The 21,867-nt window shown below is 37.4% G+C and overlaps 1 protein-coding gene across 2 annotated transcripts in view; it reads right to left on the reverse strand.

Moving 5' to 3' along the window:
* Positions 1-21,867, reverse strand: part of LOC149246610 (pterin-4-alpha-carbinolamine dehydratase 2, mitochondrial-like) — a 207,345-nt gene that overhangs the window by 127,072 nt on the left and 58,406 nt on the right. Inside the window, exons 2-3 of one of the 2 annotated variants that reach the window (XM_089455723.1) lie at positions 15,688-15,849; positions 15,471-15,594 (exon numbers count right to left, since the gene is read on the reverse strand). In XM_089455723.1, coding sequence (XP_089311849.1) covers positions 15,471-15,594; positions 15,688-15,777 — 214 coding nt within the window. In that variant the 5' untranslated portion in view covers positions 15,778-15,849. The remainder of the gene's footprint in view (positions 1-15,470; positions 15,595-15,687; positions 15,850-21,867) is intronic. The other variant, XM_089455722.1, reaches the window with a different exon arrangement.

Below are 21,867 nucleotides of genomic sequence, written 5' to 3' on the forward strand. Positions count from 1 at the left end.
GCACTTTCTATTAAGGCATTTGAGTTATTGTTCTAACATTTTCATCTAATTGTCATTTCATTTACTTGCTTTATTGATTAATCCTTACATGCTCCATTGAATCATTGTTGTAAGCTAATAATCTTGTCATAAATCTTGATTACAAGTGAATTGGTATTTCTTTTTTTGAAGCATCTTGTTTGAGAGATGAGGGTTTGACATTGAGAGAACCTGGTGACAATTGAGAGAGAACTCTGTGTGAGCTAACACAAAGCCAGATTATCTTCCACCCCTTTATTGGCAAGGAGGTCCGCTAATCTATTTGCATTCCTTCTGATATGAACGAAAACAATTTCTCGCCCTTCTACAATGATTGCTGCTAGTTGTTAAACACTGTGGTCCAAGCGCAAACAACTTTTGCATTTGTGAGCTGGAGAGCCACCAAGTATGCAGTTGGCTATTTGAGTGGGTGGAGATTATGTGATCGGGCTATGATGAGGAAATGGTACTATTGATCTTATTGTGTGTGCATATTTCTCAACATTGTTGTCGAAAGGAACAATGGAATTTGTAGGAACACGCATATCCATGGCCGCAAGCTTACAATCTTATGTCTTATGCAGGCAATTTATGTCTTATCCGAGCAATTAATATGGCTAAATGTATTGTAATTTAGGTATTCGATATGGTGTTGCCTTCGCGGGCGCGCTTACAGGCAGGCCATATAATTAATAAAATGATTTTATTTTGGTGTTGGGGAGGAATAACCTTCCCAGTCATCTGATCCGGTTCTGGGTCGGGTGGCAGTGTCTCTTCTTATTATGGTGTGGAATATTTCTTTGATGGTTTGATTTCTTAAATTTCCTGGGAGTAATTATTTAATAGCCATAAAAATCTCAAGATACATTCAATAAATTTATTTAACGATTTATTTTGTTAAAAGCGGTCCATTTAGTTCTTCTAACATAAGTTATGATTGCTTAAACAGATACTTAAATATTTCACTCTACAGCACAAAATTTCGATCCTTAAAAATCATGAATCTGTGGAATTAATATTGGTGTGACATATAATGATGAATAAATTTCTTTTGAAGATCAAAGTACCCTCTTAGCACAATAATGCCACCAATATTCTGAAGCTTTAGTCATTCGAATTTGGATTATACATTGAGACAATTCTCTAAGATTTATTCTGAAATCATTATGACCTTCTAACTCATGTTTTCCATGGTTTTATACTACAAATTTGTGATTGTTGATAATTTATGGTAATTTATGGTTTAAGTATTGTGATTATTGATAATTTATGATAAAATATATCTTATTAAATTCATAAACTCTGATAATAATTTTTTAACTTTGTTATTATTAGACTCTTATATACTTGTTAAACTAGCTACAACCAACTTATTTCGCTAAAATCATTACAAAAGTAGGATATTAAATTATGGAAGTGAGACCTAAAATTCTAGGGGTACCACCATTTATTTTGGAAGATCAACTAAAAATGTTTGGCTGGTATAAGTTTGGTGCACTCATTAGTTCCTCATTGGTTTTCCCATGCATCATTATAGACAGCAGATTCTTTGGTTCTCTGCTCTCATTAGAATCTCATTACATGGTAAAACCACTATCTCATTTTCTTGAGTTATTTGTGCTTGCATTCTCTTATCATTTTCTAAACACTATTTCATAAAAAGAAAAGTGCTACAACGGTTCTCTCCATTACAACCACATAAAAAAGTGAAGTTCTAAACGAGTCACCTAATTAAAGGTATATAGTTTTGTTATGACTCATTGATTCATTGGAAAAAATCTTGTAATCTTGGATGGTGATAATCTACCCATAATTAACAATGTCTAATTGTTGGCATGTTTTTTGTAACAAATCTCTAATGCTGGTGTAACCACTCACCACTAGTTCATTTTACAACATAGTTTTTGAAGTATTTGGATAATTGAAGTTAAAATTTGTCACCAATTAAAGTGCTCTAAAATAGTGAAATCTGTTCCAATTGACAATGGATAAACTCGGATATCTTATTACCTTTAGATGATCATTGTTCACTAGCATCTGTTCATTATTTCATTGTTCAATTTGATCTAAAAACACAGAAATAACATTCCTTGAATGTTGATCATACTATTCACTAATTATTTGGGTTGGATTGTTTTTCTCATTGTCCTTTAGCAATAGCAGTTGCTTGGCATTTCTCTGGTCTATTATTGCAAGAACACAACTCTCTCAATATGATCTTCTAATAAATTTAATTTTACACTGCCATTGCTATTCAGATTACATGTATCTGCTCATTTACTACTATATTCTCAATGGAAAATCGTACAGACTTGGATTTCAGTTTAGATGTTGAGTATAATGTTACATGAGGTTTCATGATTCAAGTTTAATTACATATAGTGGATAAAGATGTCGAAAGAGAAATGGAAGTAGAAACTTGCTAATGATAGTTCATGTGATTATGGCCAACTTGGATCGTAGAGAAGAAGTATCACAACAGGGGTAAGAAATCAATAAGAAGAAACAACCGATTTTAGAACATAATGGAAGAGTTGGTATAATCATGACTTGGTACTCTAAAGGTATCACTATAAGGTCTATCTAAGGATGATGCACATAAAGAAGAAAATATTGGCAATCAACTAATGAACTTGAAAAATCAGGGTAATAATGAAGGTTATTTTAAGGAACCTGTAAGGTATGATAAATATAATGATTGGAGAAGATAAGTTGTGTGCATAACAACATCTATAACAACGGGAGAGCCACATTGTAAAGTTTTTCATAGGTGACTAACTATATGAATGAATTATGGATAACAAGACGTATGATAAGGAGATTTATTATGTTGATGTCTTAAAACAGGAAAAGATAAGTGGATTACACTTGGTAGCTATCTTAATGAATTTATTTATCAGGTCTTACCCAAGTTGGAAATAGTAACAACATTTCCAAGGTATATCAGTGCTATAGGAGAGGAGGAAAAACCACAATGATTGGAGGTGAGAAATTCAAGTCAATTTAATAAAATAGAATGAAGTGAAGAAACTTCCATGTTTGAAGCCAATAGACATGGAATAGTAGGAAATCAAGACAGGGAGAAAAAGAAAAATATATCTATGAATATCGGATAGGAGAAATGAAGGGATGTTCTATCAAGAAGAAAGTTCTTTTAAAGGTATTAATGAGTAGAGCTAGAAACACCATAGGTAATGGTCATAATGATGATCTACATATTTTAAAAATGTGAAGGTGTGAAGTTGCATGATGACCAAATGATAATAAACGAGGAAGATATAGGAAGGAATGTTGCTAGAAATTTTAGACGGATACCTTGAGAAGGATTGTGTACATAGTGACAAAAGAAGTGAAAGTCAATTAATAGAGATTGTACTTGACTCATTGTTTCATGAGTAGGACTTTCCATAACGTTAAAAGAGGTCGTTTCCACATTTAAGTTTCTCATGGACAATGATGGTAGTAGTGTTTCCAACTATTTCAAAATCTAAAATAATGATACTATTTAATAAGAAAGAGTCTTTTGCCCAACTTGATGAAACTGAATTTATGAGAAAGCAATCAAGTGGTATTGAGATACGAACTTTACGAACTTGACGAGATCAGAAAATATTTTTGTGGATGAAGTGTTGATTGTTAAATAAGTCAACATGGATTAACAAATCCTTGCAAGTAAATTAACCATGATATAAAATTAAATCATGATGAAAAAATGTTTATATGCAATTGCATATAGCGGTATTGGAATCAGTAAGCCAAAGGGTAAATGGATGTAAAATCAAAGGATTTTAATTTTGAGATAGATGATTTAAATAATGATGCTATCACTAGGAAGAATATATGACGAGAGATTAAGACTCAAGATGATGAGGCTCATGTGAAATTTAACGATGTACTTAGATGATTATACCATTGGTGTAAATAATCAACTACCTAGTAGAAAGAAGTCGAACTGATTATTGAAAAGTAATTGACAACTTGATGAAAACATATTGATGATGTTTCATGCTATCATGGTAGGAAGATAATGATGTACATATGGTTCTTATAGTGATAAGGTATCCATACGATAGTAGCGATATGCAGAGGTATTATGACGTTATGTCAAGATATATTGACATATTCATTTACTAAGTGATGATAGGTATTTAATGTTCAATACTCATGATGGATATGATATGCATAACGTGGCATAGGAATTATGATGCTATAATATGAGGATTATTGACATGTGGTTCATTTATGAGAAGTCATGATATGTCTTTAATATAATTATGTTGATGGTATAACTGAAGCATGCGATAGTTCCATACAAATCTATGACATGCATGAGCATGCAATTCCTTATTATTCATAATGTTGCAATTAACAAAGATGAACGTTCTTATGATGACATGCAAGAGTTGGCATGTGGATTATTTCCTATGATACTATGATGGTATGGTTAATGCATTGGATGCATATGATTCACAGGACTCCACAAATGGCCCGAGAGAGCCAGTTTATTTGATGATCTCGTGCGAGCCCATATGCACGAGGGAGAATAAGTAACACCATATGGGCTGGGGACAAAACTCAATCAACACTACATATGCCAGTGGTTCCTTTATCTTGTGTATAGCTCTGGATGGATAGCTTTTGAAGAGTTATGGCACCATCTTGAGGAGGCCAAGTGCCTGATGTTCTAGGCTAGGTGCCTGTTATTGGATTGGGATGTCGAAGTCTGGAAGGGATGTAAAGGACTTCGATGCCTGGGGCTGTGCGCCTTCGTAGTTGTGGAGGGAGTGGGCCAGCCTTGCGAGATGCCCGGGGTCATTGAGTACCGGATCGGATGCCTGCCTTGGGGCAGATGAGGTCTAAGTCAGGCGCGAGCCTTGGGGCCAGCCTTGGACTAGGATACAGACCGGGTCAGGCTTAGCCTGGTGCCGAAAGTGGGGAAAATGACAGAGATTCCTTGAGATTTCCCGGGGTGTTGGGGACTTTCGATGCCTGCTGGTTATACTAGTTCAGCAGAGGGTGTTGGCAACAGGAAGTAAATAAAATAATAAATAATAAATAATAAAAATAATGCATAATACATAATTCAACATAACTTCGAGACGAAGTTCCTTAAAGGGGGAGAGTATGTAATATCCCTCCTCTTAATAATAAATAATAAATAATAAAAATAATAAATTATAATATAATAATAAATAATAAATAATAAAAATAATTAATAATTAATAATAGAAATAATAAATAATAATAAATAAATCACTTAATAATAAATAATAAAAATAATAAATAATAAATGATATTAAAAATATATACAAAGAAAATAAATAAAAATAATAAAAATAAAAATAGTAATAACCATACTAAAACTCTAAATAAGAATAAATAGAAATAAAACAAGAAAACTGTCAAAAAGAAGGAAATAAAACAAGAAAAGCTAAAAATAAAAAGAAAAGTAAAGAAATAAAACAAGAAAGCTAAAAATCAAAAGAAAGTTGCATGTAGACACATGGAGTGTGTGCATGTGGTTCCCCTTCCAATGTTGTTCTATTTAATAGATGGTGAGGAAGATGAAAGGCATTCCTGCATTCCATCATTCTGAGATTCTATCTTGCATTCTCTTGGGAGAATAGAGTTCTAAGACTTAGGAGTCACTGGCAGTAGTACGTTGATTGAGGGCTCGGGGGTGGCACAATTGTAGCAAATCCTTGCACAATTGAGCCTACGGTTGGGTGGAGAGTCGTCCCCAAAACCTTGTTGTCATCTGGCAGACATTGATCACAGATAATATAGGTATGTACTTATTTGTTGATTCTGATTTTTATTGGGAAATTAATTTTATATTTACTTGGACTGTTACAGGTTCATTTGGAAATACACATAGGGAGAATGAGGTAATCGATTTTCTGAGGTGAGAAGTTCTAAGGAGGAAAATCGATTGGGGAGATCTTGCAGCAGAGGAGCAGTGAGAATCCGGAAGGAGGACTTTCCAAAGAATACTGACACAGACGCAGAGAGAGCTTCCAGAGAGGCAGCGTAGTAGTTGGGAGAGCTGACACAAAAAAGTTGTCTGTCACGCAGAATCCAGAACTTGCCGAAACTGTCAGGAACTGTCGGAACTGTCGGGCACTGTTGGAACTGTCGGGAACTACTGAAACAGCCGGGAGAGCTGACGCAGAAAAGCTGCTTGTCACGCAGAATCCAGAACTGCTGGAACAGCCGAAACTGCCGGGAACTGTCGGAACCACCGGGAACCGTCGAACTGCAGAGAACTTCCAAAACCGCTAGGAACTATCGGAATTGTCGAGAACTGTCGAAACAGCCGGGAGAGCTGACGAAGAGGCAACGCAGTAGCCGAGAAAGCTGATGTAGAGGCAACGCAGTAGCCGGGAGAGCTGACGCAGAAAATTTGTCTGGCTGGAACAACCAAAACTACCAAAACTGCTGCGAACTGCCGAAACTACCGGGAGAGCTGACGCAGAGGGCAGAGAAGTTGACGCAAGGCTGACGTAGAGCCAGCACAGAAATAGTCAGGGTTAGCCAGTCTTGTGCTGGATTAGCTAGAATTCTGCCGAGTGAAGTGAGGTAAACTCACTCAGATTTTCTGCCAGTATTTTCTCTGTAAAGGATTACTAGATGAGCATCCAAGATTTGTATTCAGATATTTCTCCTACATAATAATAAACCCTCAAAACTGCTTCATCGATTTTCTCGCATTGGGTTTTTCCGAGGACTATTGTGTCCAAAAATAAGCAGTGTCCCATGGGGACGCGTCCCCTACGGTGGGGGACGCGGCCCGGCGCTCCCCCACACTCCGAAGACGAGGAAACTCTAAGGGAAACGTTTCCCCCATGTCCCCTTTTTGGGGAAACTCGGGGAAACTCCAGGGGGCATTTTTCTGGTGGCGAAACGCGACTCCTTTGTAGGGGGGACGGGGGGACGCAAGGGGGAGGCCGGGCGTCCCCCCATTTTTTTGTCTAATAATTTTATAAAACATTAAAAATTTAAAAATAAATACAAATTTAAATATATGAAAAAATAAAAAATAGAATAAAATAAAAATGAAACTATATTAAAACTTAAAACTTGTTGAAACTTATTTATTTTAAATAAATTAATTCATTAAATTATACTAAACTTTAAAACTTAAAAAAATAAAAAACAAAATCACAAAAATAAAAAACTTAAAAGTATATTAAAACTTAAGACTTAGTATTTATTACTATTATTTAGTTTTTTAAGAAATTTACTAGTATTTCATTGCTTAGTGCTTTCTATGTTTACTTTTAGTTTAGTATTCTATGGCTATTTTAGACTTCTGTTGGAAACCTAATCCTCTAAGGGTTGGTGTGGAAGCTGAACAGCCAAAGGGAGTCCAAGGGGCCACTTGGAATATGAAACCAAAGGTCACTCCTATGTATTATAAATGTATGTCATGTCAATAATAGATGTACTCTCATGCTTATCATTCATACTTTGTTGCTGCCATGTATGTGTTTGACATCTTATCAGAGCTGTAGGCGTATTCCTACCCTGCTTAAATTTGAGCCACTGGTTTTTGTGGTCTTTCTTTACCTATCAATTTTGTTGCATTTCTGGTCATCTTGCTACCCTGCCTATTTTATTGTTGTGTGACTCTGACATTATATCCATCAATTTTATGCTATTAGTGTTGCACTTTTGAATGTCATCTCAGCTAAACTCAAGCTGAATTCTCTGCGCACACTTCCCCAAATAAAAAAATTGTGCATTCCTCCTGCAAGAACGTTACTCTTGAATTTTCGATTGCAGAAACATTGAAGTCTGACCATTGCGTTATTTGCAGCAGTCGTAGCATCAAGTCTACAGGTCTGAGTTTCCTATGATCTTGATTTCTCAGAGGTATCTGACAATCCTTTGCATAACGTATCTGTGCCTACTCCTCGCCAACAAGGTCTGACCATATTAGCGCAGTGAGTTTCTCCTTTTGTTATGTGCTTTACAAAATGTGTTGAAGCTCCTTCTGTTATGTGCGCTGGTTCATATGCTAAATATATATGCGTTGTATTCATATCTAAGTATTGTATTAGTGTTTTGAAAGCCACACTACCCGGTTTCTTCATTAATACCATCATTGTCATAAATAATGTCGTCCGCCGTCCACATTTTCCATTAACTGTTGAATATTGATGCGTTGGTGGTAACGTATACCCGAGATATAACATACTATGAGTCTGGTTATAACGTATATCCGCCAGTTCCGTTTGTATTGAAACAAACCGCCTGACTCTTGGTTACCAACCCGCCATACCATATAACGCCTCCGTTATAACGTATACTCTGACATACATATAACGCCTCCGTTATAACGTATACTCTGACATACATATAACGCCTCTGATCGTAACTCCTCCTCACAGTTAATACTCCTGCCTCCGTTATATAACACTCTCGCCTCTAGTCAATATACATTTTAAAATTTGTTGCCTGGAGACATTGAACCTCCCTCCATTACGTTGAGCGCACTGATATCGACTCCCCTTTGTCTCATATTACGCGCCCAACTATATATTGACTCATGAACGTAGCCTGACTCTCATTCTGTTATAATCGCGCCCATCCACCTTCTGGCACCTCCACCTTCCTTACCACACTCACGCTGTCCTCGGTATCATGATTCTTCCAGTTCCTGTGCAAGGCCTCTCACTGGTGGTCGATGTATTAACTGTGATGAGATGGACAGGGGATGTCGTCGACAAGGATGATGCAGCGGTCAGTAACAAAGAAAAGAGGAGCATCGTCAGTCAAGATTAATTGCTTCAAAAATGGAATAATGCCAATGACCAGTGCAAGGACTGAAGCTATTATCGGTGGTTGAAGTAGTTACTTTATTTTCAAGCATTCCAAAAGCAAAGATGCTTGAGCAATGACCTTCATTGCCCTCGAGCACCAATCCAGTGGTTTTAGCTTATTGTCAACAACTCCTTCCTCGGCTGCAAGCAAGGGTACTCTTGCAAAGTCAGTGGTGTCTATATCAATTTTATTTGTGCCAGCTTCGGATACAAGACTCCCTTCATGCTTCTTACTGGAGGAGGTGCAAGCATTTGGAATACATAGGTGTATGTAATTCATTCCTGCCTTCTATCAAAGACTGGTATGCATTGAATATTCTTGACTTATGTTTGTGCGTTGATTTGAGTGCGAGCTTGTGAATAATTGAGCTCCACGTTAAAGGTTTTATGGACTCACATTGAAGACCATGTATGGTGTATGGTGATGCCACGACTCCGATACCACCGCAGTAATCCACAGTCCACCGCACTCCTCGGCCCCGGTCCATACATTGAATACCACTGTTTGAATCTGCTCCAGCTTTTAACTGTGATTTATGTGCAGTTGAATACCACTGTTTGAGTCCTCTCCAAACCACTTGTGTAAAACCACTCTGTTGAAATCTCAGGCTCAGTTCATAATGAACCTTTCTCTTCGTTGTCATGTTCATAGTCGAATGTCGTGGCATTTGAATCTCAGACCATCAAGAATATGATTGAGCATACGGGCTCTGCCAGCGCTTCAGATGTGGAGGGAAAGATGCACTTCTGCTCTTCGACAACTTGGCACTGACTCGTTCCTGGAACTAGAATCGAGTTGTTGCGGGTCTATGGCACAATAGAACAAGCCGAACGTGTGTATGGCATAGTGCAAGAGTGTTGAATTGAAAGGTGAACAGGTTGAACCCAAGATTCACCGTGGGTTGCAAGTCGACTTGGTTCGAATAGTGTAGCCAGATTTACAGTGCCAAGTTGATGCCTCTTAGGATGATTCCCATTATCTTGTTGCTCATGACTTAGATGGACACGTGCATGCTTAACTGGCCTACAAGCAAACTCATTTCAATACAAGAGCATGGGTAAGCGGTTTATGAGCGTTGAGGGCTTGGTGCACTCCAAGATCAGTGGATATAAAAAAAAGTTGGTATTGTGGCATTCAACGCCATTGATTATAAAAAACTAGTATTGTGTTCATGTTATGTTTTGAATATTTTATGAAGAATGTTTATGCAAGAAGAGTTTAGGGTTCAAAAGTTACTCTTGGCCTTCTCTAGGTGCTTTGAGATTTGCACATATTTCAATAATTGTGGCCTCTTTGTTTAGGTCCTATTAGGATACCAAACATTGTCAATGCTGCTGACCTTAAATGGTGGAGATTGTTAATGTGTTGACCTTAAGTGGTCGAGTTTTTAAGTGGTGGATATTTTGAGTGCACTACGATTTACAAATTTGTGTCAGGCTTTTATGCTCCTTAGCCGTTTTTGTTGAGGATTTTTTCTCTACTTCACCCTTGAGGTCTTTAAATGGCTTTAAATGGTAAAGTATTAGACTTCCTAAAAAATTTGATACAGTCTACTACTGATGACACAGTTAAAATTAGCAAAGCCTCTCTTTCAGAGATTCAGATTTGTCTGCAAAATACACAAGACAAAATTGAATTTTTGCAGCTTGAATCACAACTACAACATTGTAAGCATCATTCTGTTCAAAACATTGAGATAAACTCCCATCAACAGCAAGTCAATATTGTTGAAGTTCATTCAGATTTAGTACCCAATGAAGCAGCAGTTGTACATGCAGATGCAGAAATTCAGTCTGCACTTCCCAAGTCGGTCATCAGACCTTGGGAAGAGCTTGTCCACAACAAGCACAGAACTGGTCTTGGATATGACAAGGACGTGTCCTTTCATATTCCAGATTACTCAAAGCCCATCCAATTTCAGAGTGTTGGATTCCTTCATGACAGTTCACCTTCAGTTGTTCCAGATTTTGCTCCTCTTCCACAGCAACAACAACAGATTGTGAAATGCCAACACTGTGACCGAGTTGGCCATATGAAAGATCATTGTTTTGATCTTCATCCATGTAAGCACTGTCATAAAACCAGTCATTCTTCAAACAGATGCTTCAAAAACAAGCCTCCTGCAAGAACAAAGATTCATCTTGGATGGATCGCTTCTTGGCAATGGGCATCAACAGCCAAGAAGATATTTCAGTCATATGTTTGAACTTGTTCTAGAGTATTGAACAGTCTTGCAGTTGAGTTTTCTCCATCATCTCACCTTATATCTGACAGGGGAGGAAATGATGGTCATCTACAAGCTTCAAAGCCACATCAAGCGAGCCTGAGCCACAACCTGCCATACCAGATTCAGAGTTGTAGCCAGAGACAAAGATGCCCTTGAGCATGCCTTCAGTTGGTGATGCCTCTTCAAAGAATTGGAGACACTTCCTCTAGTAGAAGACTTCAGCTTCTTGCCAGTTTTGGAAGAGTTCCAGGAATTGCATTAAGCATTCCAGAGTTGGTGGTAATCCTTAAACCATCACAGGTTGAGACCTCCCTTTTCAGGTTGAGGTTCTCCCTTTTATGCGGGGCAAGACCTCCCTTTCATGGTTGAAGGTTTCCCTCTTCAAAACATCAGGAGCACTTCCTCTAGTAGAAGACCTCAGCTTCTTGCCAGACCTGGAAGAGTTCTAGGAACTGCACTAAGCATTCTAGTGTTGGCGATCATCCTTAAACCACCTCCCTTGATACCAACATTTCAGAGAGCACATTCAACTTAGTGCTGCCATGCATTTTTGCACGTTTTGTATTACAACTCTCTTCTTGGACTCATACATAACCCTTCGGATTAAGGGGGGGAATGTTGGACACCTAATCCGTTAAGGGTTGATGTGGAAGCTGAACAGCCAAAGGGAGTCCAAGGGACCTCTTGGAATATGAAACCAAGGGTCACTCATATGTATTATAAATGTATATCATGTCAATAATAGATGTACTCTCATGCTTATCGTTCATACTTTGTTGTTGCCATGTATGTGTTTGACAACTTGAACATAATGTCAATGTCATTGCCATATGATGAATTTACATTTTATTGTTTTTGATAATTTGGTGTGCATTGCATAATTTCAATTGTCAAATGATGAATTTATTAATTTAATTTAGATGTGCCTTGCATCATGCAAAATGATGAATTTAGAAGGAACATTGCATAATGTCAAATGATGAATTCAATTTAGTAATTTACTTTTAGATTTACAATGCAGAAATGTCAAATGATAGTAGTCTAATATCATATATGTAATGATGATCATATTTAGTCTTTAGATGTACATTTCATAATTATTAAGATTTTCTATTTAGTTATTGACATATTTTTGGGATTTTTTTTTATATTAAATTTTTAATAGTTTATAATTTTATAATTTTTATGACTATGACATCCCCCCATTTCCCTGAAAAATCCCTAAAATTTGGGGTTGCTTATGTACCCCTTGTGTGTAACCCCGCTCTCGTGTTTCCCCATCCTGGAAACTCGGTGAAACATTGAAAATAAGTGTGTCCTACTCCTATGTATCTTGTTCTTTGCTCTGTTTTCTGTTTCATGAGATCAAATATTTAATTAAGTGTAGGCTGCAGAAGTAATTTGCTTCAGTATTCAGAAGAATAACTTGATGAATGTAATTTAAAGAAATCAAATAGGTGAAGTAGATTCAGATTTGCTGCAATAGGGGTTCCTTCGAGTGTAGGAATTTTCACAGAAGCCAGTGTCGGGATTGCTAGTGGGTGAGAGAATTTTCTCTCTAATTATTTCTGTCAGATACTTGCTATTTGGATTACCAGTTGGGCATCCATAGATTGTACTCGGAATTTCTCACTGCTACATAATAATAAAAACCCTCAGCTGTTGCACCTATTTCCCCAAGTTGGTCTTTTACGGGGACATTTGTCCAAAAATAATTGTCATATTTTCATGTGTGTGTTAGATTTTCTCAGTTTCTAGTTCTATTTTCTACCGCAGTATTTGTTTGTGAAAATCGCAGTGTGAATTATTTGGTATATGTCGTAGCAAACTGCAAATAAATTGTTAAATAAATTAACAATTAGGAAAATAATTTCCAATTGTGATAGATTGAAATTTCACATCATAGTAAAAAGTTGAGGGTGAGAGGTGCAATTTTAAGCACCCGAACCTATGTTGGACGAAACTTCTAGGAACCCGGTGTTTCAGGACGTAGCCATACTCGAAACTCTAAAACTCAATCGAAACTTGACCATCATGTAATCAACTATGAGAGTTAATATAGACTTGGTTTTCCTTCTAAATTGTCATATATGGGTCTTATTCCCTTTTCTCTTGCAAGATAATGTGTTATTCACTTATTTATAAATTTATATATATATAAACATATATGACGTTTCGACCAACGTTTCCATTTTTGGGAGGTGGCATTTCTAAATGTGCCTGTTTTGGAAACTCCGAAACATTTCGGTGATTCGTGCAACCTAGACACGAACCCCATACAACTTCTCTAGACAACACTTATTACATTCTACATTCAGATTTTATTCAAATTTCTGCCCTGCAGGAAATTTAAAAATAAAAATAAAAATGACCCCTAGACCTAATCAAATTCCACGAAATTTTACGAGTGATCTAGTATGGTAATATACAATGACTCTAGACACTAGGACTCACCCAAGGCCTCACCATCAAGCCGCACTCTGGCTTTGGGGTCATGCTTGAAGGAAAAAAAACTCGATTAATTACTAAGTCCTCGTAAAGACCTAATAATTAAACAAGAAACATCCCAGAGTAAACTCACTTGATGACAAGGTTCCAAGTTACCTAGGCTTGTTACATGACTCAACTCATCATACTAGCATCACTTTTACATCGTCCCCACAGGGCTTGTGGAATTTGAGTACAACAGAAAAAGATGAGAAGAAGTAGAGTTGAATAACTCTGATGACATAATGAACTTTGATGGTAGATGAAGCCTCTGATACATCCTTGGGCATGGAGTCTTCAAAAATCTTCAGGGGCCACACCAATGGTCAACAAAGTGCATAACTCAGGAGGCCAAGCTTGCTTTTTGAGATATAGCATTTAATACCCGTTAGTGGTGAGTCACATTATCACTCATCAGGGTTGGGACAATACAAGAAAACTTTTTATAGATAGAGCATCATGTGCTCGAGGAACTAGGTGATGGCTAATGAAGGGGGTAGAGCTCATGCTAGGCTTTTTCCCACACGCTAATCAAATGTCTCAACCACCTTTTGCATTTTATCTTTTTCTTTCATTGTGGCTTTGTGATGCTTTTAATTTTCTTTTAGCAGCATCAACCTCCAAGGCAAATTTTTTTGGCCCAAACTCAAAGATGAGGATAAAAGGGTAACAATCCCCAAGACCAATGACCACCAGCCTGAAGAAGGGAGATGGAATAATGGGAAGGATGGAAAGTGGTAAGTATGAAATACCATGGGCATACTACTTCAATCAAAGCCTCCCTAGTAGTGTCCTTCCTAAAACCCTAAGGCCTTCAAGGAGGTCCCACTGAACTAGAGTCAAAGACTAACCTCACAGGTGAAGTGAGGGAACAAGAATACAGTTAAAATTGATCAATCATCCAGTTCACCCCCTGATCCATATTAGTATGCCCATAACATTAAGTGAAAGAACATGATTACAAAATGGTTAAAATACCTGCCAATGGACAACCCACATTTTCCTTCAAGAAGGAATGCCAAATGGGAGAGAGAAATCTGACCAGAGTGAGAAGTGGAAGATTATGGCATCATGTCATGTGCTGATCATATAGGAATGTTGACTGGCTGGCGTCCAAGGAGGAGAAAAGTTTTCTCCTATGGGTTACCTACTTTTTGGTGGGTAACACTAACAAAACAGTAAACAGAGAAATATAAAACAAAACAAAAAAGATGCCCATGGTTATGGTTCAATAAACAACTGAGATAATTTATTCTGGATAATGATGACTATCTACTTGATTCTTCACTAGCTTGTTTACAAACTTTCATTTTCCTGTGATGCACCAACACTCAAATCTTAATCCTCCCCAATTACCAGAAAATAGCTTATCTTGCACCCAAACAATGAATAGAGCAGCTAGGTAGCAGGATCTCACGATATCTAACACATCCTTTTTTTCTGTTTTTCAATAAGGATGGTTGTTTCTACTAATTAAGGATCCACACAACAGACTATACATGTCTTACATTGCCGCATAATAAAGGTGGAAATAAAACTGGTATGGCCAACGCAAAATTCTGGCGTTCAACCAGTACATTATTTATCAGTTGTCAATATTGAATAGCACACCTACCTCAAGCAGGCTTTAAAGACAAATGTAAATGAATACCTCACAATTACTCATCAACTGGGTTGCTAAGTTCTTTCTTAACATGAAGATTTTATGTTTATAACCATGTAAATGAACACCTCACAATTATCCATTAACTCAGTCGCTAAGTCCTTATTTAACATGATGATTTTGCATAAATAACTAGTGCGGAATATGAGCTGTGTCATAAAAATGACCAATGTTAAATTATAGAACCTGACATTTAAGAATAGATCATGTAATCTCAAAAACCAAGATAGGCCTGTATTATACTATTACCTTCTGCTTCAGCAACATCTGATACACACTGAAAAAGTTCCAATCCCTTCTTAAAACTTTTTGTTTTCCAGGATCTATTCAATTTTGTTCTCCCGTCATCATTCAATATACTCCAGCCTGGGATCTGGACAAATTGCTAGGAGAATTTATGAGTACTCTAACCAGATTGTACAAGCAACATTTTCAGTTTGATAAATAATTAGTCTAAGAAGTTGACCTGTTGAAGTAGTTCATTTGCTGCTTGTTCAGACATGGCCCCAATGTCCTTTGAATCACACCGCCCACACTTCTTGTTTGCTAATTCCATCTCTTCACAAGTAGAAAAATAGACATGTTATTAACAGTTGTTAAAGTGATGCTTCACTTGCAAAATAGAAATCTGCAACAAACATCAACCAAATCTTAGTTGTTTCTTCATAAAATTGGAAACACTTTTTCAAATCAATTTATCTGCAGTGTAGATTGATCTAGAAAAACACAGGAAAGTTGCTGCGAGCCAGCAAAATAAGTTAACAGGAATCTTAGAAAAACTAAAATTATTATGAATCGCTTTACTGGTCATTCCAGGATTCTTATAAGAAGCTGGAAATTATAAAAAATAAACAAGTCTCCAAGAATTTGACAGTTCACACTGAAACTAAACCATTTGTCAACGGGGTCTTGGTTCAATGGTTAAACAGAAGTGCCACTATTCTCCCCAACTAGGTTCTAATCCCCTAGAGACATGTTTCACCCCTCTTAGGTTATCTCACCCATGCAAGCAGGCTGTACCATGCAGTTGGGGCCAAGTGCAAGTCTTCAGTGACTTTGGTAGAATAGATACCCCCCACTTGCAGTTTCTTAGCCGAAGGATTCCCCATTGAATTTTACAGGCCAGCAACACTTCTCTGTAATACTCCCAAACTGAGGAATGACATGTTTGCTGCATCATGATAAGATGAGGCGTACAAAAATAATACCCAATAGTGTCATTGAGAATAATAATTTCCTCTATAGAAAATCTCCCTACAAACCTCTTAAGTTAGACTGTGAGCTTCCCGCAGACTCTAATTGAAGAAAAAAACCCTTGAAAAAAAATAATACTAAAGCATCTATTATATATGTCCCCTACTAGATTGTAGTTGGGTGGGATCATATTTTTCAATAACTGAGTGTGTTTCCATTTTTGAGTCAAGTGTACCATCAGCGATATTAGTAGGTTTTCAATGTCATTGGCCTATCACCCATGGCCATTTTCATGCACTTTCATTCTCTCTCTCGTGATTGATTTGTCATGTCATACATCCAAATTCATGCCTCATAGTACCATGAGAAAAGCCTCATCTTAAGAGCGACAATCTCAAGATTGATGCAGCAAAATAAAATCAAAATCCAAATAACAAAGCTTGAGCTACGCCACCTCACTATGAGGCCAATGCCCCAAGTCCCATGCTTAACAAAGCATGTCTAAAGAAAAGGGGACAAATCAAATAAAGAAAAAAGCAAGAAAAGCAGTAAGAAACAGTGCCAAGGAAATGGTGTAAGAAATGATGTCAAGATTGAGCAATTGAAATGAAAACAATTTAGGAGATTCTCGTGCCCGCAACAATTCCAGGAGATAGTAAGCTCCGTAAACCCTAATCTCCCACTGATAACCTCTAATTGCAATGCAGATCTCTCCATAGCAGAGGGAGGAGCTTCTTGTCATCATGACTTCACTGGAGTTGTTGCAGCCTTTAAGCAACTATTGGATTCAATGACCCATCCTATTCCACACCCCATACAAGAACATTTTATTAAAAAATTGGATCTGATTCCTAAAGTTTGACTTCCCAAAAATTTGTTCATATGCAAAGTGCAAAACGTCGCTGACAAAGATCTGATAGATCAATTCACTAGCCTCTGGCCATCCCCACATCAAATGGAATAGTGGAGCAATCGCATTCGGCAACCCTAAATCAAAGGGCAAGTAAAACATTTCTTTTGTGGGAAATGAAATTATGCATTCCTATTAGAGGTCAAGGAAGACGGAGATATGATATTTCACAGTGGCCCTTATTTCTATGAATCTAGAGGTATCCTAATCAATGGACACATAATTTTAACCTCAAAGTTGATATCCTCGTTACCCACAAAATGGAGGGTAACACATAGGAGAAAATTTTCTCCTCATTTGACAGCCAGTCAGCCATCAACCCTATGATTGTCTTCAGATAGCTTTATGCCAAAGCTCTCCACCTATTGCTCCAGTCAATGCTCTCGTCCATCTAGCATTCTTCTTGAAGGAAGGTGGGTCATCTATCAATAGGTACTTTAACCATTTTAGCAATCATGTGCTTTCATTTAATGTTAAGGGCATATTAATATGGATCACGAAGCAAACTAGATGACTGACCACTCCTAATTGTATCCTTGTTCCTAACTAGGGGTGTTTGTCCTTAGTCCAATAAGACCTCCTCTAAGGCCTTATGATTTAGGAGGGGCACTTATTGATATAGCATATCCCTATTACTCATCTCCATTCATTGGGTTAATAGGCAGTGCTCATTGGGATTGGCATCCTATATCCGCATCCTTGAGTTAGGACCCAGAAACTTGGCCTTGGAGGTTGATGTAGTAGAAAGAATGATAAAAGCATATAAATCCACAGTAGAAAGAAAGTGTAAAATGCAAAAGATGGTTGGGACTTATGTAGCATGTGGGACAAAGCCTAATATGAGCTCTTTGTGAAAATTCGGAATCCCCGAATCACCTACTGCAACAACTGATTATATTTCTCTTACTGAATCAAGTTATTTACAGTATTATATGGTAAACATCGAAATAAATAAAATTGCAATCTTCACAACTTAAATAATATGCGGAAACAAGAACTGCGCAAGAAAGAAATAACACACACAGGTAACACCATTGTTTTTGGACAAATGTCCCCGGAAAAAACCAATGCAAGAAAATCGGTACAGCAGTTGAGGGTTTGTATTATTATGCAGTAATTTCTGAAAACAATTCTTCGAATGCCCAAACTGGCAATCCTATATAGAGATCTAACTGGACAAAAAGATAGTGAGATGATCTCACCCTATCACTGGGAAATCTGGCACTGATCTGCGTTGGAGATGAGCCTCTGCGCAGTCTCTGCGTCACACCCACGCAGTTACTGCGTCACTGCTGCTAGGATTGTGCTGCACCTCCTCTCGATCCTCTACTCGCTGGAAACTTCGGCCCTCTAGCCTCCTGGTCTCACACCCCGGCTCCGGCACTAGATCTTGATTGTTCCCCAGTAGAAATACGGACTCCCTCTGAAGCTCTGCGCTGCCACAACGTAGCTCTACGCTGCCTCTGCATGGCCCAACACTGCCTCTCCGGACTACTCTCTGCCCTCTCTGCCTTGCACTCTCTAGATCAGGAAAACTTCCTCTGGAAAATTATCCCTGCCCCTCACTGCAAGAAATCTCCTCGATCACCTTCTCCGGCAACTGCTGCGCTGCTCTCTTGAGAAAATCGATCTCTGATTTCTCACTCAATGTTTCTTCCAAATGCCCATTGAAGTCCTTATAATCTTCCAGTTGAGCAATCAACGGTCTAGATTAGATTATAATCGATGGCTCAGATCATATTGACTCGATCTTTGCCTTCTTCTAGAAGATTCACACCCAGTTTCATTAATACCCTTTAATTATTTTAATTTCCTAAGTTTAGACTTCCGCACCCACTAAAAATAATGAATTATTTTAATAAAACTGTCTCCGAGTAGAATTTCCCAAAACGATTTATGGATATTATGGAATACATGTATCCTAGCCTCCGTACAAATTTTGAGGCTTAGAGCACATCTAATGCTACCAAAAATCAACACTCCCTATTAGCGAAGAATTTGCTCTAGTAATGCAATTTGCTGAAGCATTACCTTGACTCTGTAACATCTCCCTCTGCGCTGCTGATGTCTGACATCACTGCCCACCAACTACTGCGCAAATGTTGCATTTGTACTGTTGTTGACTCTGCATGTTGTTGCCAACTACGTATGTATTGTATTGTCGCACAGAATGTCTAGGCACCACAACAACAACCCAGATCGGGGGTTGCCACCTTGATCCCCAATCTCTATGTTTAAGTTATCTCCCTACAGCAGACTAAGGGGGTGGACCCTTCGGAAATGGAATGAAGGAGGACTATTTGGGAACCAACCAGTCCAGGAGACACAGTTGAGCGACCAAATACTTGTTTAGATCTAGCAAGACTTAAATGATTCGATTCAAACAATTGATACCAATGCCTTGTGGAGTCAACTATTTTGCTAAGAAATTTAAGACCAAGTACAAAATGGACAATTGCTACTAAGGAAAATGTTATTATGATGAAAAGAGATGCAAGATGTGATTAGGAAAGGGATGAGTGAGTAGTCTTAAGGTAAGATCATTTAAGGCTCAAGTACTTAGTATTGATTAACTTTATGACAAAAGTATTTAATGAAATAAAGAGACAATCTTATACAAGACAAAGTGCCAACAAGATATACAAGATAACCAAGATGCAATTGCTCGCTTATAAGATATATGCTTTCAAGAGTGAACTGCCAATATGTCCAAAGGAAAGATTACCATCCACAATAGATACCCAATTAATGACAATAATGGCGATAAGAAAAATTATTTACTTAGGACAATAGAGGCAATGATTTCTTAAAGGCAATGTAAGATACCAATGTCAATTATGAGATGGCCAATGAGGACAATTTGGATTTCCAACAAAGATGCCAATATGCTCATATCCAATTCAACAAGCTATTATGCAATCAACGTCAAATGAATTACTTAATGTAATTTTCAGATTATAAAACTCACAAGAAACAAAGATTTAGAGTTATAACAATGTTCTTGTAAAACCCAAAAGATAGATCAGTCAATATATTTCTTACCCAATGTAGACAAATTATTTAGAGTACTTGAAATCACTTTACCATTCAGATCTTGAGAATTTAGGACAGTGGCAAATTAATTATATTTCAGTGAATTTCTTTTGATGTAAAGGAGCCAAATCAATGCCCAAAATCACTATTTGCCAACAATGTACTTCTTATCCAACTCTAATATTGAAAATCACTTGCACACTCGGATTTGAAACAACAGATTATGTTTCAGCCAACGAATATGTTCAGAACAACAGTGAGGAACAAGCCCGATGATAACAGTGATTTTAATACCAAGTCTTCAAAACAATCTTAAAATTATCACTCCTTTTAAGGCTAGATTGGAAGCAAGCAGACAGCAACGAAGTCTAGAGATTAATGATGACAGCAGTGAATGAAAGTTATGTTCATCACTTTAACTTCAGAAATGATTTCAGAACAGAAGTTAATGAATTTTAACATGCCAAGTTAAAAGAGACAGTCCTATACCATTTAAATGTAGCCCTTTATATGAAGTCAATTAAGGCAGCAAGTAAATGTTGCAACAATGGTGAATTAATTAGGACAGCAGTGAAATTAAAAGCTTGTGAGAGCAGCAAATAAATTTATGACAAAAAGAGTGAAATACCTCTGTACCCAATGCCTTTAGCAAGCCCAGAAATTACAATTATATCACTGCTAAGTTCAGACTTCAGAAATTAAATTTTTATGACAGCAGTTAAGAATTTAAATCAGAGTTTATACGAGCAGCAAGTAAACTTATGACAGCAAAAGATAATGCCTACTGCAATTTAGATATATAAGCCCTCTGAAAATTCTTATGACAGTCAAAAATTTGTGATAAGATTAATTAATTAAATATCCAAGTGAAATATGAGCTTAATGTCACTGCTTTAGATGTGATTAGCTTAATTAATTAGGCAGTGAATGGATAAGGGTTAAGAAACGAAACCTGAGGCCCAAGGCCTAGAAGTCTTTGCCAGAATCTTCAGTGATGAACAACCCAAATATCTCTGCAAAATCTGAGGATGTATCACTCAGAAAAATCAAATTCTCTCCCCACAGTGATCAAGATTTCGTTCAAGTCTGGACAGCAAGGAAAAAAGGCCAAAAATGGGCATGTGTTACTGCTTAAGGAGCAAATTTGGAGGCTGAAAAGATTGTTGCAGGCAGTGCTGAAGACTTATATGGCAGTATAGTCAAATTTAGGGGTTGCATTCAGCCTTGGAGGAGGCAGATCTAAGGAGAAAAGGCAGCGTTAGGCCTCTGGGGCCTTAAAAAAAAATTGCCCAATGCTTCACAAAATTTTCAAACCCCAATCTTCTTCCTTTAAATGTACAAAATTCGATTTTTGGCCCTAAAAACAATATTTGGGACAAGATCTTGCCCTCTAGGGTCTAGATCTGTCTCAAAACCCCTAGATTTCCTTGGCTGATTTTTCAGATCTATTCCTGCAAACAATCTTTGAGCCCATATCTTGCCCTTCAGGGTCTAGATCTGGCTCAGATT

This window comes from Pinus tabuliformis, chromosome 7 (genome assembly GCF_031772625.1).
Source record: "Pinus tabuliformis cultivar Carrire ecotype Pingquan chromosome 7, CPIR1, whole genome shotgun sequence".
In the NCBI taxonomy this organism is placed as follows: Eukaryota; Viridiplantae; Streptophyta; class Pinopsida; order Pinales; family Pinaceae; genus Pinus; species Pinus tabuliformis.